General features: G+C 35.5%; 1 protein-coding gene across 5 annotated transcripts in view; it reads right to left on the reverse strand.

Moving 5' to 3' along the window:
• Window positions 1-14,258, reverse strand: part of LOC101259040 (ribose-phosphate pyrophosphokinase 4) — a 38,484-nt gene extending 24,226 nt beyond the window's left edge. For 4 of the 5 annotated variants that reach the window (XR_011220588.1, XR_741050.4, XR_011220589.1 and 1 more), the window contains exons 1-5: window positions 13,820-14,258; window positions 12,477-12,792; window positions 12,257-12,352; window positions 7,635-7,703; window positions 5,278-5,406 (exon numbers count right to left, since the gene is read on the reverse strand). Coding sequence is in view for 2 of the 5 variants with exons in the window: in XM_004237293.5 (XP_004237341.1) it covers window positions 5,278-5,406; window positions 7,635-7,703; window positions 12,257-12,352; window positions 12,477-12,792; window positions 13,820-14,172 (963 nt within the window). In the remaining 3 variants the exon portion in view is untranslated. The remainder of the gene's footprint in view (window positions 1-5,277; window positions 5,407-7,634; window positions 7,704-12,256; window positions 12,353-12,476; window positions 12,793-13,819) is intronic. The other variant, XM_010321370.4, reaches the window with a different exon arrangement.
• Window positions 14,259-17,707: the final 3,449 nt, after the last annotated feature.

Raw genomic sequence — 17,707 nt, forward strand, 5'->3', positions numbered from 1 at the left:
TCTTTGGTAGTGGAGGTTAAGGAAAAGCAACACAGTGACCCAATTTTGCTTGAACTTAAGAATGCAGTCCATAATCAGAGAGTGGAGGTTTTCTCTCAAGGGGGAGATGGTGTACTTCGCTACCAGAGTAGTTTGTGTGTTCCTGATTTGGGCAAGTTGAGACAGCATATTCTTGCAGAAGACCATAACTCTCAGTACTCTATTCATCCAGGTTCCACTAAGATGTACCGCGATCTGCGGGAAGTCTATTGGTGGAATGACATGAAGAAGGGGATATAGCATACTTTGTGAGTAAGTGCCCCAATTACTAGAAAGTCAAGGTAGAACATCAAAAACAAGGGAGTATGATTCAAGAGATCGATATTCCTACTTGGAAGTGGATGTGATCAATATGGACTTCATCACAGGATTACCGCGTACTCGCAGACAAAATGACTCCATTTGGGTGATAGTTGATAGGATGACTAAGTCTTCTAGCTTCTTGGCGGTCAAGAATACATATTCGGCAGAAGACTATGCAAGGATTTACATTAATGAGATTGTGAGGTTACATGGGGTTCCTTTGTCTATCATCTCATATAGAAGTCCTCAGTTTACCTCCCATTTCTGGAAGTCATTTCAGAAAGGTCTTAGTAATCAATTTAATCTTAGTACAACACTTCATCCACATACGGATGGGTAGGCAGAGCGTACAATTCAGACCATAGAGGATATTTTGAGAGCTTGTGTGATCGATTTCAAAGGTAGTTGGGATTATCACCTTCTTCTTGTTGAGTTTGCCTACAATAATAGCTATCATTCCAGCATTCAGATGGCCCCTTATGAGGCTTTATATGGGCGTAGATGTAGATCTCTTGTTTGTTAGTTTGAAGTAGGTGAAACAACTTTAATAGGGCCAGATTCAGTCCTTGATGCTATGGAGAGAGTGAGACTTATTAGAGATAGACTTAAGACAGCCCAAAGTCGTCAGAAATCTTATGCAGATGTAAGAAGAAGGAATCTAGAGTTCCAAGTTGATGATTGGGTTTTTCTGAAGGTCTCACCTATGAAAGCGGTGATGAGATTTGGAAAGAAAGGGAAGCTCGGTCCTAGATACGTCGGCCCTTACAAGATCTTAAAAAGGGTTGGCAAGGTGACATATGAGTTAGAGTTTCCAGCAGAATTAGCAGCAGTGCATCCGGTCTTCCACATCTCACTCTTGAAGGAGTGTATGGGTGATCCAGCCTCTATAGTGCCATTAGAGAGTGTGGCGGTGAATGATAGTCTTTCTTATGAGAATGTACCAGTTAAGATTCTTGACCGTCAGGTTAGAAGATTGAGAAATAAAGAAGTTACTTCAGTCAAGGTTTTGTGGAGGAGTCAGTCCGTAGAGGGAGCTACTTGGGAAGCAGAAGCAGCCATGAAAGCCAAGTATCCTAGCCTCTTTCCTTCCGATTCCATTCCAGCTTTAGGTAATAGTTCCTCTTCAGTTTTGTAGTAATTCATGCAAAAATTCAGTTTTAGAATCATGTTCCCTCAGTTTGTACTTGCATTTTCAGCGTAATTGCATGTACTCAGAACTCAATTTAGTCAGAAACTCGGTTCTCAGTGTTTAGTAGTGGGGTTTGCAGCTCTCTCTCTCTCTATTTCAGCTAGTTTAGTCTTCATTCGAGGACGAATGTTCCCAAGGGGGAGATAATGTAACACCCCGTAGCCAAAACAGACCAAAAATTCGTTTATCAGAAAAATCTGTAGGTGCTACCAACGGTGGCATCTATGGACCGTAGTCTCAACCACGATCCGTCCTGCACAAACATCGATGGGATCAGAAACTTCCAAAAATTCAGCCGGGAAAAAATTGGCTAAGTATTCATCGATGGACGGACCGACGATCCATATTTTAGACGACGGTCCGTAGTCCGTGACCGTCGATCGAGACCCCCATTCACCCACTCTCTGACAAGAGCTACGGATGACCAGCACGGTCCGTAGGTGGACCTACAGTCCGTAGACCGTAGGTCTGACCGTAGGTGGAAAATTTGCAGACAGCTAAGGGGAAATGCAGTTGGGTCAACTTCAAATGGTCTAAACTCTTAGCACAAGATGAATTAGATGTCTCATAACCTACCCACATATAGATAATTGAATTAGCCTTCCATAGTTACAAACCTTGCTAAAATCAGACATTCGAGTAAAAAGTTATGCCCATTTTAGTAAAGGCTTGTCGAAAAGGCCCCAACGACGGGGCGTAGGGCAAACAACGGACCGTCAGGCCTGGCCTTCGTTTGGTCAAACAGCAACCTTCCCAGGGGTCTTTTGGACCTTTCCCACTCCGTTTAAACCCTAAGTTACGTCGTTTTGACCCTAAATCATCATATTTTAGTCAGTTTAAGCCTAGAAACATAATTAAAACACATCTATGTATTAAATCAAAAGTTAGAAAACTAGAAGCAAGAAAGGAGAAAAAATTCGAGAACCCTACTTCAAGAACGAAACAAGTGTCCAGCAGTTCTAGCCACAAAACTTAACTATTTTTCCGTGGATTTCATCACCAGATATGTGAGATTTCACTAGTGGGTTCCTTTCACCCATTGGGTCTCTAATTTTTAGTCAGATTCTTGATTCTCTTATTATTATTAAACCTAGGGTTTCTAGAACTTTGATAGAACTTCATGATTTAGTTAAATATATGTTCCAAATCAGATTATCATGTTATTACTCAGATTATCGCATGAATTTCAGAACCCTAGCTATGTATTTCTATAAGTTCTTGAATTACACATGCTAGCTCAGATATTTCAGAATTCAGACACTTTAGATATACATGCCTCAGTTATAAATGCATAATTACCGGATTAATTATGGCATTCTCAGTTTGCATGTTCAGTTTCGAGCTATCAAGTATTTACATAAACTCAGACATAATCATTTAATTTACAAAATTCATTGGGAATAGCATAATACCGAGTTGGACTAGGGTTTAGCGTACCCTATAGTCGCAGAACTACTAGCGAAGTAGGTTGTAAGTCCCCTCTGTGGGCAATCAGTTTAGTGATCACCCGCCAGCATGCATTTATACCTTTGGCAGGGTATATTGGGTCCTCTCAATGGGGCGTATACATCGGACTCCACATTTAGCTCATGTGGTTTTATTATCGGTTATTAGTAGCTCCCACATATCAGTCAGACTCTCTCCATTGACCATTTATCAATATACTCAATATTCAGTTTCAGCATGTTATAAATTGGTCATTGCATTCAGTTAGCTCAGAAATTCAGTATATGATGGTCAGATTATTATACTTGCTTTTATGCTTGTTCAGTTATGTTTTATTTCAGCTTTACTTTATCCTACATGCTTAGTACCTTTCAACTAGTGACGCATACGTGCGCTACATCATCTCGTGATGTAGGTTCAGGTTCTCAGCATCCAGATCACGCATAGATCGATTTTTCGTTCTCCAGTTCAGCAGATTCAGTGGTGAGTCCTCATTCTCCTAGGACAACAATTATGAGTTTCATTTCAGTCTTTAGTCTCTTTAGTTTTAGTTTTTGCTAGATTTAGCTGGGGCTTGTCTCAGTATTTCTAATCAAATTTAGAGGTTTATTTCAAACATAGTTAGATTCAGCTTAGTATTGAGTTAATATTTCCTTTGTATTAAACTCATTGTTTCAAATATCTCAGTTATAAAATATGGGTATTCCCCATCTTTTTAAATTTAATTATGATTTAGCTTCTGCATCAGCTTATTATCTTTAGTATGCTCATGATCATGCCAGCAAGGTTAGCTTGGGATCACCTGTGGTTCTAAGTTTCGTGTCCGCATCTCGGGGGTAGCTCGGGGCGTGATACTTTAGATGGTTACTATGCAAAGAGGCACTGGCATTGCAAAGTAACAACACAAGTATAGGATTTATTCCTCAATTTAGCTAGCCTAAACTGGTGTATGCCTGAACACACAACAGATTTATTGAGTTGTTGGGTTAGCAAGAGTCAAAAGAAGTGGTGGAGGACACCTGCTTGTATCTAGTGGAATATTTGGAAGGAAAGGAATGAGAGGATTTTTATGGAAAAGAATGCTCAATGCAGAAGATTAAATGGGAAGAATTACTTCCTTAGGTTTTTGGTATAAAGAACATAATATAGAAGAGGAAATCCAATTAGTTGATTTCGTAGGTTCTTTGTAAGTATTGGTGTTTCTTTTTTCTTCTTTTTTTCCTCTCTACTTTGTTAACACTTTCAGGAGGTGGCCAGCATAGCCCTTAATGTTGAGGAATACAAGTTACCCGTTTCAAAAAAATACATATATAGTCAAAGCACCCAAGGTAAGTCCACTAAATCATGCAAGGGAATCAGGAAGAATTTCCAGGAGTTACGAAGGAGGCTTCAAGCTCATATTGATTATGGGTTGAGAAGGGGGATTAAACTCTGTATCATTGGATCTCCTGGTGTTCCTTGGTACCTCAGTGGTAGAGTGGTTGGCTATTACGCGGTTATTCGTAGATTTGATTGATTCTAAATTCCTGAATTCAAAAAAGGGACGCTCACTTTGCCCGTTAAGACAAGTAACCTATTTCTTGACTTAATTTCTCTTGCATTTTATCACATCGTATCGCCATCAATACATTGGTCTAGTCTGAGATAAAATCCTTTGTTCCATAATCCTAGGGCTAGTTGATAAACTATTCAAAAGCAAGTTGACCAGATTGGGTGTTAATCCCACATCCAAATCGTATCAAAACGATTGACATGATTTTGAAGGGTCCAAAACAATATAGTTATCAACTTCCTAAATGAGGCAAGCTTTTCACTTATCAGAGATTATGTGCAAAACGAAATATCATACATAATAGTTTCTTCACCAATTTCTGACAAGTAATTCAAATTAGTCACAATGGATATGAGTTGCAAGAGTACCAGAACTTCTATTTTGGAGTATTAGACCATATGGAAAGTTAACACTTCTCCTTTTCTTTTTCCAAGACAGACTAGGTCATTAATTTATAGCTAAATGAGCAAATAATACTAATGTGAGATAAGTAGATTTGTCCAGATGTAGAATGTAGAGTAGCAGACAACGCTACTAGGGGCCTGATTGGTTATAAATTGCGTCAGTTTTTCACTCCAAACTTGAGAAAAAGTTTTTCATGTAAAAAATTTCCCTTACAAAACTTCCACATTTTTCTACATGTCCAAACATAACTTCAACTTTCAAAAACCTTTTTTTCAACTGAACTTCAAATATCACTTCTTCTTTTATCAGATATCACTCAGTTTATGTCCAAATGCTTTCTCACCTGGCATTCTGTTAGGGTGCCACCTGATTGTACAAGATCATCCACTATCACAACATGACGTCCTGCAGGGTCTCCCTCCTTAATCCGTACAATTCGTTGATCACCTTCCCTAACTTTAGCACAGACAATCTGATAATCAATATAAGCCATGTCAATGAGCATCACTAACATGGTTTCAGATATAAAGCAAATTGAAAAACAAGATGTAGACTTTTAATGAAATGATAAAAAAAATTCAGCAGTTTGATTATTTAAGGACTTAATTATAAGGAAATAGACTTAATTCAACAAACAAAAAGATGATGGTGTCTCCCAGATCTGCCAAGTCTAGAAAACAAACACCCAAAATAGCATGGTGTTGTCGTCACTATCAATACAGACATGCACACCTCATGTGATGACATCTTAAATTAAGAAATGAACAGTTGCAACAATCATGTTCAAATTCTTTTGACAGTTTTAGATTGTGGTGCTTTGTAATCAAGAGAAAGAAGGAAGTATACTTCGTAAGCTCGGGCACTTTCAGAAGTTCATAACTTAGCATGATCCACTTCTCTCCTTCTCTAACCCCTCACCAAACATAAAGCATTAAGCAATCATGCCTTAATCTCAGGATCAATAGCATGGTGTTGTTGCCAAAATCAATACAGACATGCCTTAATCAACTTGCCTCTCTACCTCCCAAGGTAGGGGTATGGTCTCCTTACATACTACTAGAGCCGTCTCAACGCGATTGGGGGCCAAAAGCCAAACTTTATAAAGAGCCGTTGATTTTTTTTCTTTCTAGACATGTATAAATTGGATAACAATAACATACCTAGTGTAATCGATATAATCCTACAAGTGAGGTTTGCAGATGATAGGATGTACATAGACCTTATGAAGTAAGAATGTAAACAATGCAAATTAAAAGTAATAAGAATAATAAAACCTGACCAAAAATTTGATAAGTTGATATAAATATATCAAAATAGTATTATGCCGAATTTAATAAGTAGATTTAATGATATCAAAATAGTGTTGTGTTGCTTCAGTAAAATGATACTTGTTGCAATGTTTGAATTTGAAGAAGACAGCAAAAAACAAATTTGATCTTTTTGAAATGTTGCAACAATAGATTTTGCATTAAGCAGAAGATTTAATCGTTTGGGAGACTTCTAAATATTCAGTAATTAGGTTGGGTGAGGAATGCAAATTCCGAAAGCCCTATAGTTGAGCCGGTCCCCGTTGTAAATGAGTTTATGGAAGTGTATCCAGATGACTTACCCGGTATTCCTCCCTAAAGGGAAATAAAGTTCGGTATTGACCTTCTCCCAGATACGCAACCTATTTGTATTCCTACTTATAGAATAGCTCCGGCAGAATTGGCATTGGTCGTGAGTTTGAGCCGCCAAGGGAACAAATATGGGTTCATGTGGCATCAGAATATAAATGAGGGAATAAAATAGGTAGCCACGTACGAAAGGATACTACAATTACCTAAGACTATTTCATTCCTCAATTATTACAACGACCCCTATGTTATATTTTCTACCCAATATATTCTTTTCAAATTTAATAGTACATTAGAAAAAAATATCCATGTACTATTCAATTTGAAAAGAATCTTTTCAATAGAAAATATAATTTCTCTCTCTCTCTCTCTCTCTCTCTCTCTATATATATATATATATATACACACACACACACACAAATATATATATATGTATATATATACACACACAAATATATGTGTATGTATATGTACACACACACACACATATATATATATATGTCTGTGTGTGTGTGTATACATATACATATATTTGTGTATATATATATGGGAAAAATTGGGGCCCCAAGTCATTGATTTAGTAGTCTAATGGTTGAGTTGACCCTGCACACTAACCTCCCTAGACCCCTCTTGTGGGATTACATTGGGTATGTTGTAGTTGTTGCATCTTCTATTTATTTTGCTTTGTGAGGGGAAAGTGAGGGACCATTTTATAATGTTAGTCACTATGCACTTATTTATGTGGTTTATGGACTCCAACTTTAGGCACAGGTACTCCAGCACATATTTAAAAGACAATACTCCTATTTTCAATTTGTCCAATACAATTTGAACTTATTTTAAGTAGTTTAGGGCTTCCAGTTTTGGACATTAGTACCTCATTGCAATATAATGGTCAATAGTGCTACTTGCAATCAGTAAATTACAAGTGCAGAAGGAAAAAACTTGAAATATGAGACCATGGAAGGTAAATATTATTTGATCCCTCGTTAGAATGTGTAAGCGCATAAAAGCATGAATGCAAATGTCTAATCATCATGCTGACGGAGTTTTTTAGAGCACCAAATTAGTTTTGAAGGAATACCATAGGAAAATGCTGAAGCTGCTTGTGAAAACGTTTCCATGCACCATCATCAGGAAAAGCTATAGATATCTACAGAGAGAGAAATTACATTTCAATTTTTTTGATGAAGAGAAACAATAGAGGTTAATTATCAGCACAAAAATTATTTTACTATTGACCACTTCCATTAGTTCATCCATATAACCAGTAAGTGAAAGCACAGCCTCCTCCAATGTCATAAGCACATCTGTTATGTGTGAGAAAAAGAATATTGTTGAATTGTTGTTGGTCTACATTATTACATTTGAAATCCTATTTATAGACACTAGAATACAATCATTTACCAAGTAGGATACTATTTACTATTCCTATTCCTATTTGTATTCCTATTCTTATTCTAAATAGGAATGTATAAAGCTATTTCTATTCTAATAGAATTGTATAAGCTTATTCATATTCTAACGCTCCCCCTCAACCTAGTGCACACAATTCATGTACCTAGCTTGTTACATATTTAATCAATACGAGTACCAATGAGTGCCTTGGTGAGATATTTGCAATTTGATCAGTCGACTTCACAAAATTGACAATCAATCTCAATGTGCTTGTCTTCTTATTAAATACTGGATTCGATGCATAATGTCGGTAAACACAGAGATAATATTCTAGTGTTGAACTTCCCAAACCAAACTTGCAAAGACTACTTCAGACCATAGAGTAACTCAAATAATCGACGTAAAAGGCTACTAAATTCCCTCGAGCAACAAGGTGCTCAAAATCTAATATAATGTATATGGATCATGTTGGAATCAATAGATGAGTCGATATTAAACAAGTCACCGAAAAATTGGTTGGAACATGCTCATATATCGGAGTATTAGATTTAATGGCTGAAAGTGATCATAATCAAAGAAATAAAATTATATAGGTAGAGTCGGAATGATATCACCTCCCAACTAGAGAATAGAAATTATATAAGATAGTTCAAATTGATGGAACGATCCCATTGAAAAAGAGAAACGATATGGGTAGGGTCGGAATGATGGCACAAACTTAATAAAAAGGAGAAATTATATAGGTAGGATTGGAATGATGGCACACCCTACGCAAATCAAATTTGAAAAGTCATCGAAAGACGAATGGAACTATGCAAATCAAATCTAAGGAGTCACTAAAAAGACACACGGTGCTATGCAACTCAGATATGAGAAAGTAGTTCGGAAAAACAACCCATGGTACTACGCAAATTAAAGAGAAAATTGTCAAATGAGACCTACCTATTACCGAATTTCCAACTATACACTTTTACTTTACGGGAGTCCTATAACCCCGTGAATTATTTAAAATTGAAATTATTACCTCCCTAAATGCTTATGTGGCAAAGTAAGTGTATTTCACTCCCTTTGAGAGAGTGAAGATCAAATATAAATATTAAAACTTTATTTTTAATATTCCTTTCATTTTTATTTTTTTTCTTTATTTGTTTTATCTCATCTCTTTTCTTCTTTTTCTTAAGAACTTATTACAGCATCCATGGTAGCCATCAAATTTCACCATCATGATCAGGAAACATCATCAATTACAATATCTATTAACATATTATAATTCTAGATAGAAACCTCTTACCTACTCTCCACACAATAAAAAATTGTTAAGTAAATTTTTTTTGACGACAAGGGAAACCCGCAGCCGCTACCCTTTTGGGTGCGCACAGGGTAAAACCCCGCTCCTATGCAATAACTCGCAAACCACATAGGAGAGGTAACCCGCACTAGGCAAGCCTGGTGCGACGAGCTCGACCCAGAACGCAAACCCCTTGCTTTCGCTGGCCCGATTTCGAATTTGAGACCTCCAACATGGAAGTCCCAAGCTTAAACCACTGGGCCACCCCGAAGGGTAATTATTAAGTAAATTACTTTACCTCCATTTTCAAAATCAACTTAGCCATTAAAACACCATTGAATTATCATTTTGAAGCTATTGTAACAGTTTTTTTCAGTTAACAAAATTCATCCAAACAACTTAATAATGTTAGGGATCTTCTTAAAAAATTCTCAAAACATCCTCTTCCAAAAAGATTTTGACCAATAATTTTTTTTAGGTCATTCCTCTTATTGAACCCTTGCTCTTGCAAAAATGACGCGGAGGTTTGTCATTCATCTAATTACCACCATAATTTTTTTCACTTCTCAAGCTTTCTGCTTGTGGCTTTATGGTAAGATGGAATTGAAGGATGGAAGAGAAAGAACAAGAAGAGGAAGTGAAAGAAATAAAAGGAAAAAGAAAAAAGAATTAAATAATCAGTTAAAAAGGACAAAAAGATTAAAAAAAAAAGTTACACGTGTCAAACGCGTGGATTGCACTTATCAACACAAATGTGGTTGTGACTTTTTAGGGAGGTAATAATTTATTTTTTAAATCAGTCAGGGTAATAGAACCCTCGTAAAGTATAAGTGTGTAATTGAAAATCCGGTAATAGATTAGGGGCTCATTTGATCATTTTATCCAAATTAAATAAGAAAAGTATTCCGGAGAGAAGCACGGTGCTACGCAAATAAGATATGAAAAAAAAAAAGTTAGTCACCAAAAGGATGGCACGGTGCTACACAAATTAAATATGAAAAAGTAGTCACCGTAATGATGGCACGGTGACCCAACTTTTGCTAACATAATTGTTGGCCAACCGGGTGGCATATATGAGTAAAAGCCGCCTGCGGGCAGCGGAAGCTCTTTGATTTTGTACCAAGATCGTTAAAATATAGGAAAAGAATATTGTTGAATTGTTGTTGGTGTCTATGTTATTACATTGAGATCCTATTTATAGACACTAGAATATAATCTTTTACCAAGTAGGATACTATTTACTATTCCTATTCCTATTTGTATTCCTATTCCTTTTCTAAATAGGATTGTATAAACCTATTCCTATTCTAATAGGATTGTATAAACCTATTCATATTCTAACATTATGTGAATTAAGAGCTTTAGGACCAAGATCATTATATTTCTTTTTGCGTCTTCATGAAAAAGGAAAAGCCTCTCAAAGGAATTTGTTACATTAACATCATATGATGGACTCATACTTCAAAAAAATTCATGCTTGAATACTGAACTGCTGAATCATAACATGATATCTGATTGAGAGCTAACAGTTTGAGAAATCTGAACTGGAAACCGAAACTAGAACAGTTCTTAAGAAGCCTAAAAAACCAATAGGTGTGTCCCAAAGGCAATCAAGCTCAAATGACAATGGGAGAGCAAGGTTGAAATCCCAAAAAAGGAACAACAGTAGGTATCATTCCATATGTCCTAAGATTTGATGGACAAAGATACCAGTATCTACACTAGAGGGAGGTAGTACCAGGTTTCCGGTGGATTAGTTGAGTTGTGGCCAAACCGGCCCATACACCATCATTATCAAAAAGGAAAATAAACAGTTTTAAGCTTGAGCCTTGAGGTAACCAACTCTGCCAGATTAGATGCTTTGATTCTAGTAACAATCATCTTTATCAAAGAATGCGAGTTAAATCTACCCAGATTACCCATCAGAGTTTGAACTGAAGGGATAGAAGCATTTAGCTTAATGAGATGAGAAGGATATTTGTTTCAATATCCTCATGATCCCTTCAGCTTTTATATGTTATAATATTCATCAACATGTTAGTTTATTGGAGTTCCTCAATAGCAGATTATGTAAAGAAAACATGTTAGTTTATTGGAGTTCCTCAATAGCAGATTATATAAAGAAAACAAAGAAATCAAAATGCAAAAATGTCAAACATAAGATTAATCGTTTATGTTCTGCTTCATACCAGGATAAAAAGAGAGGAGAATAAATTCAGTGTTGTCAGAAGTGAAAAACTCAAAAAAGCGCTCCAGGTCTATTCTAGCTTTAAGCGCAAAGCACAATTTAAGTGTGGGATTTCCGAAAAAATAGGTGTAATGAAGGAAATACATATATTTATATAATTCAAGAAAAACATAACAAATTCATTCATAGTAGTTTCCTAACAACTAATGCACTGATTTGCTGATTATATTTGTTGTTTACTGCTCAATCAATATCCTCATGATCCCTTCAGCTTTTATATGTTATAATTTTTTATCAACATGTTAGTTTATTGGAGTTCCTCAATAGCAGATTATGTAAAGAAAACAAGGAAATTAAAATGCAAAATAATGTTATTCCCACAACAGATGTCAAACATAAGATTAATTCATTTATGTTCTGCTTCATACCAGGATAAAAAGAGAGGAGAAGAAATTCAGTGTTGTCAGAAGTGAAAAACTCAAAAAGCGCTCCAGGTCTATTCTAGCTTTAAGCGCAAAGCACAATTTAAGTGTGGGATTTCCAAAAAAATAGGTGTAATGAAGGAAATATATATATTTATATAAATCAAGAAAAACATAACAAATTTATTCATAGTAGTTTCCTAACAACTAATGCACTGATTTGCCAATTATATTTGTTGTTTAGCACTGCTCAATCAAGATAGAATTCATAGCAATGAGTGTGCATGCTTTAGTTCTTTGACCACATTGAAGCATAACTTAAGCAAGTCGAAGAGCCTCCCTGGTCATTTCTAAGCTTCAGGGATTAAGTGCGCCTTTAATTAGCCTTTGAGAACACAAAAGAAACTTACATTGTCAGAGTCAGGGAGTTGTTGTAGCCTATTTAGAAGCAATGGGATCCCGCTCTCAAAGCATGGTAGTATATTGTCTCCGAAGTAGAATCTCTCCTGTAATCAGAGAAGTGATATAAACAAGTGTCATCAGCTTAACAACAGGATGACATATAAGCTAGAAGATGACCAGCACGAAAAAACATCACTTTTTTTGCGGAGACTCGAATTTGGTGTACACCTGCAATGCATGGATATCAAATATAACTAAACTAGTTGGTCCTCCTCGAGGAACTGGGGTGTTCGACAAAATCCTGGCAAGTGTAAAAGCTGTGGCAACATCACCTTCATCCTCCATACGCTCAGATGTGCCCGTCGGGAAAAATGGAAGAACAAGTGTGAATGAGGAAACAAAGAGCTTTGGCAATGCATAAATGACGGATAATTGCTCAAAAATTACTCCAGGAGAATTAAAAGAAGCAAGGAAAGCTACATGCTGTCCACGGATGCCATGAGCGTTAGATATGAATAAGTTGGGGAATCCATCTTCAAAAGTCCTGAATTTTATTTTGGGATAAGGTAAAGATCAAAAGTCCTGAATTATTGAATACCAAATCAACTTTGCAGAAAAAACTCTACAACAGACAGTGCTTGAGTTACTGCTACTGAAATAGTTTGTCTCCCCAACAATGCAGCGATAGAGATCAGAAAATCCAATTAATTCTACCCTCATTTTGATCTGTATCCAAGTCCAGATAAAGAAATATATCCAATAGAACTTTTAGTTCAAAACTATGTTGACAAGCATATTAGTAAATTGCTAAGAGTGAAACTCTAATATCATAATAAGCAGGCAAAATTCCAATTATCAAAAACTATCCTCACAGACATAGTAATCAGGACAAATTTTGTACTTCCTTTGCCCCCATTTAATGTGACACTAAAATTGACGCAATTGTATACTTTGTATTTGTATAGCCTGCATTGGAAAAACAAATTAGCCAAACAGTTAAAAGTTCTGGTCAAGTATAGATCCCTTAATAAATGCTGGTGAGATCCCCCACCCACCACCACTTTTTATTTGATAATTGTGGTGTCTGAGCCAGCTTACACGCATCTCAACTAATTCAACGAGATTGTTTCCCTTTATTTATTCTTGTTCTTCAAGTGTTAGTCTCTCCATCCTAAACACTTTCTATCGTGAAACATCACATATGATCAATGCCATTAAATTTTATATTTTGATATGGTGTTCTATTTATGAAACTTTCATACATGGATCATTTTTATTTCTCAGCAAACGAATTGCATATTCAATGTATCTTCCACAATCACTAATTAATTATACAAGTCCAAATATATGCAAAACTCAGCACTCAATCAAAATTGAATGAAAAAAAACATGATATTACTACATAAATTTGCTAAATGAAACTATATTTTAAATTCTACAAATTTGTAACATTATATAAAATGAGAATGTCAGATATTTGATAGGAAGGAGAAATAATTGATTTCCAACAATTTCAAGCCTAAAAAAACTAAATTAAATTCCAAAGGAAAGTAGTTAGGGGAAAATCATACCTCCAAGTGATGTTACGAAGCTCAATGGCGTCGGATTGGGAAGCGATTCTCTCCGCAAGGTCCTTCATTTCATTGCAATAGAATAAGCAAACTCTCTTAGAATTCTTCCCAGATGAACCTAAAACAGCAGCTGAAGTCATTGGAATGGAAGGAGGTTTTAGAATAATATGAATTGGATCAGTGCCCGAAACACAACCAACCGTCCACCTTTGACTATTCTCGAATTCACATCGAATGGAAAAATCCTTACGGTTGAAGGATTGGATGGGTGTATAATTACGCAATTTGTTTGAGGTATGGCAAGGAAGTGCAGCCAGACGCTGTGGCGGTGACGGCGGCGTTGTGGTTGACATGTGTGCTACTCTTTTGGATGTGTAGTGAGTAAGATGAGAAAATTAAGCCAAAGGTGTCAAATAAGCTCGTTTATGTTTTTGGCGACAGATTGGTCAATAAACGGTCAAATTCTATTTAAAATGTAATTAACTAATTTTTAATACTTTTTAGGAATAATGTGCCGAAATCTCAGAGACACACTTATACTATACTAACGTCCTATTACCCCTGAACTTATTTTATTAATAATTTTTTACCCCTTTTTAGCTTACGTGGCACTATCTTGTGGGCCCAATGATGATTGACTTTTTTTCGAACTAGTGTCACGTAGGCTAAAAAGGGGTAGAAAATTACATATAAAATAAGTTCAGGGGGTAACAGGACCTTAATATAGTATAAGTGTGTCTCTAAGATTTCGGGCATAGGTTGAGGGGTACTTGGGTATTTTCCCTACTTTTTAATCTTTTATAAAATATATAAAAAAAATATTTTTATAATTCAAATCAAATTATTTAAAAAGAAAAAAATTCATCTTCCCTCCTCTCTTTTTTCTCTTCTTTTCTTCATCTTCTTCCTTAGAAACTTAGAAATCCGTCGTTACTCTTCCTCTGCAGTCGTTACTCTTCCTCTCCAATCCTCCATTACTCTCTCATCTTTCTAATCTATAATCGTAATTGACTAGAAATGGATAAGTTATTTTTTGAAATACTTACAATTTTTGAAGTATTTTTCTTGGATTATTGAACAACAAAATGTTTTGTAGGTCTAAAAACTGAATAATCGACATAATGGTGTATTATTTATCATTTATGAAAGAAAATCAGTCAACTCAAAAAATGCTTATTTTGAGGAAATGTATCTGTAATGTTATCATTCAGTGAAAAGTCATTTTCTTTTGTTGTTGTTATTCTTTTGTTTGGCCATTTTGTTGATATGATTTTAGAAATATAGTGTTGTTCAGGCGTCCAAAATATATATAACGTATGTTGCCACATTTTAGTGATATGTTGGTCATTTGTTGCCACATATGATTCAAATGTTGCAATAATCTGTACATATGTGTCAACATATGATGCATCGGTCGCTACATAAGATGTATATGTTGCGCAACAGCAGGTACATATGTGCAACATAATGTTAATTTATTGCAACGGACTATCTATCGATTGCAACATACAACTATTATTATTTTATAATGAATTGTAAAATCTCAATATTTTTTTATTTACCTTGTAGATGAAATTATACAAGAATCTCATGAAATCCTTTTTTTGTCTATGCGAAGAATATGAGCAGCAACATGATTATTGTATTAGTCGTGTTAAAAAAAACTCTCTGATATTTTTCAGGAAATGTCTCATAATATTGATGTGCAAAGATCCAAGAAGACTTCACAACCTCTGAGATGTAGAAGGTTGAAAAAATCTATTTCTCAAACAATTTTGATGATTATTGAGAAGAAAGAAAAGGAGAAGAAGGCAAAGGAGGAGAAGGAGGAGAAGGAAAAGGAGAAGAATGCAAAGGAGGAGAAGGAAAAGAAGGCAAAGGAGGAGAAGGAGAAGGAGAAGAAGGCAAATGAAGAGAAGGAGAAGGAGAAGAAGGCAGAACAGGAGAAGGAGAAGGAGAAGGAGAAGGAGAAGAAGAAGAAGAAGAGAAGGAGAAGGAGAAGAAGGCAAAACAGGAGAAGGAGAAGAAAAAGAAGGCAAAGGATATGGAGAAGAAGAAAGAGAAGGAGAAGGAGAAGGTGAAGCAGAAAGAAAAAGTGAAAGGGAAAAAGAAAGGGAAGAAAGTCGAAGTTGTCAGTTGTGATGTGAAGCGACAATATCCATTTAAAGGTTTTAACATTGACAGCGAGGGTCCAACTGAGCAAATGCCATCTTTCTCGCAATGGATAAACGAGGGTCTTTAGAAGCATCATGCAAAAAAATAAGTAAAGTAAGGTCGTTCAACTATTATTAGAATTTCTTCTTGTTGTCCAATAGATAATGATTTATAATGATTACACAATTGCAAAGGAAACAAGGAGGATCACTACTTAACCAACAGCTCAAAACTTGAATTTGGCCAACTTGATTTAGTAGTTGCATTTCCAATGAATAAGGACTGGTTCTACATAATGTCTCAACCCAATAGGTGCTGGAATGATGAGGTAAATTCATGTCCACTTTTATATGTATTGTTTAGTACATTAATATATACAATTAAATTGATACACTTATTTCATCTAAGTATGCAGTATGTTGATGTCATATTTTACTATTTGCGTAAGAAGTCGAAGCAACAGATTCATTCTAAATATCAATATACCACCACTAGTTGTTTGTTCAAAATATACATTGACAATTCTAGTGAATATGAGGATAAAATCATTGGCATAATGAAAGAGTATGTTATACCTTCTGGAATGCCTTGACACTTGACGGATGATGTTTATGTCCCTATAAATAATAATGTGAAATTCCATTGGATTTTGGCAGTCGTTGCATTGAAGGAACGGTGCATAAAAGTGTATGATTCCATGTACTCAAATAGGTCTAATAGAAAGCTATCCTCCGAGATTCAAAAGATGGCTACAATGTTGCCAAAGTACTTGAGTTGAGTGAATTTTTTGAGGAAAATGAGCGAATCAACTGGTCTGTTCTTAAATGTTACCAAGAAAAGAACAAATCTCACTCATTCGAAGTCAGCCATGTTACTGGTATTGCCCAACAAGAATGAAGTAGTTTATAAGTATCACAATATTATTTTGCATTATGACTATCGAAATGTGATGTTATTATATTTTCTGATTGATGATATACCATGCAGAGATTGTGAAATTTTTGTTGCTGCATACACTGAGTATTTGAGTGATGGATTACAAGTACCATCATGTGGAATTAGTGCTGACACCCTTCGCTTGAGATATTCTTCACTCCTATGGAATTATGGAATTGTAAAGGCTCAAAATGGTTATGTTAGTGACAATGAAGACGCAGAGATGCGTAGAACTAAAAAAAGCTAAGATCGATGAAAATGTTGTGTTTACAACCAATAATTAGATAGGTGGTTATATATTAAAATATTTTTAATGACTATTTCGATTTTGTTTAAACAAATGTCAACTATGATGGAAAGGATCAAAATTATATGTCTCAACAGAGCGAATCATCTGTAGCAACAGATAGTATATGCGTCGCAACATATGTAATTCCTGTAGTAATAAACACGACAAGATTATATGTGGCAACAGATCGTATATATGTAGCAACATATAATATATATGTGGCAACATATATCACAGTTTGAATTGTCCTAATTAAAAAAAAATAAACGACTTTAATTTTCATTTTCCTCTCCCCTCTCTCCTCCTCTCTCCTCTCTTCTATAAATGTGTCATTTCATATTCCAAGATTTATTTATATTTTATACTAATATTAATTTCAGGTTTCTTCTCTCCTCTCCCTTTACCAGTACATTACACTTCTCGTTCTCTTACTTCTCTCACAGATTATCTTCTACAACAAAGTCGGTGTTGTGTTGTCCTCATAATTTGTACTTTATCGTTGATATATA

This window comes from Solanum lycopersicum, chromosome 4 (genome assembly GCF_036512215.1).
Source record: "Solanum lycopersicum chromosome 4, SLM_r2.1".
In the NCBI taxonomy this organism is placed as follows: domain Eukaryota; kingdom Viridiplantae; phylum Streptophyta; class Magnoliopsida; order Solanales; family Solanaceae; genus Solanum; species Solanum lycopersicum.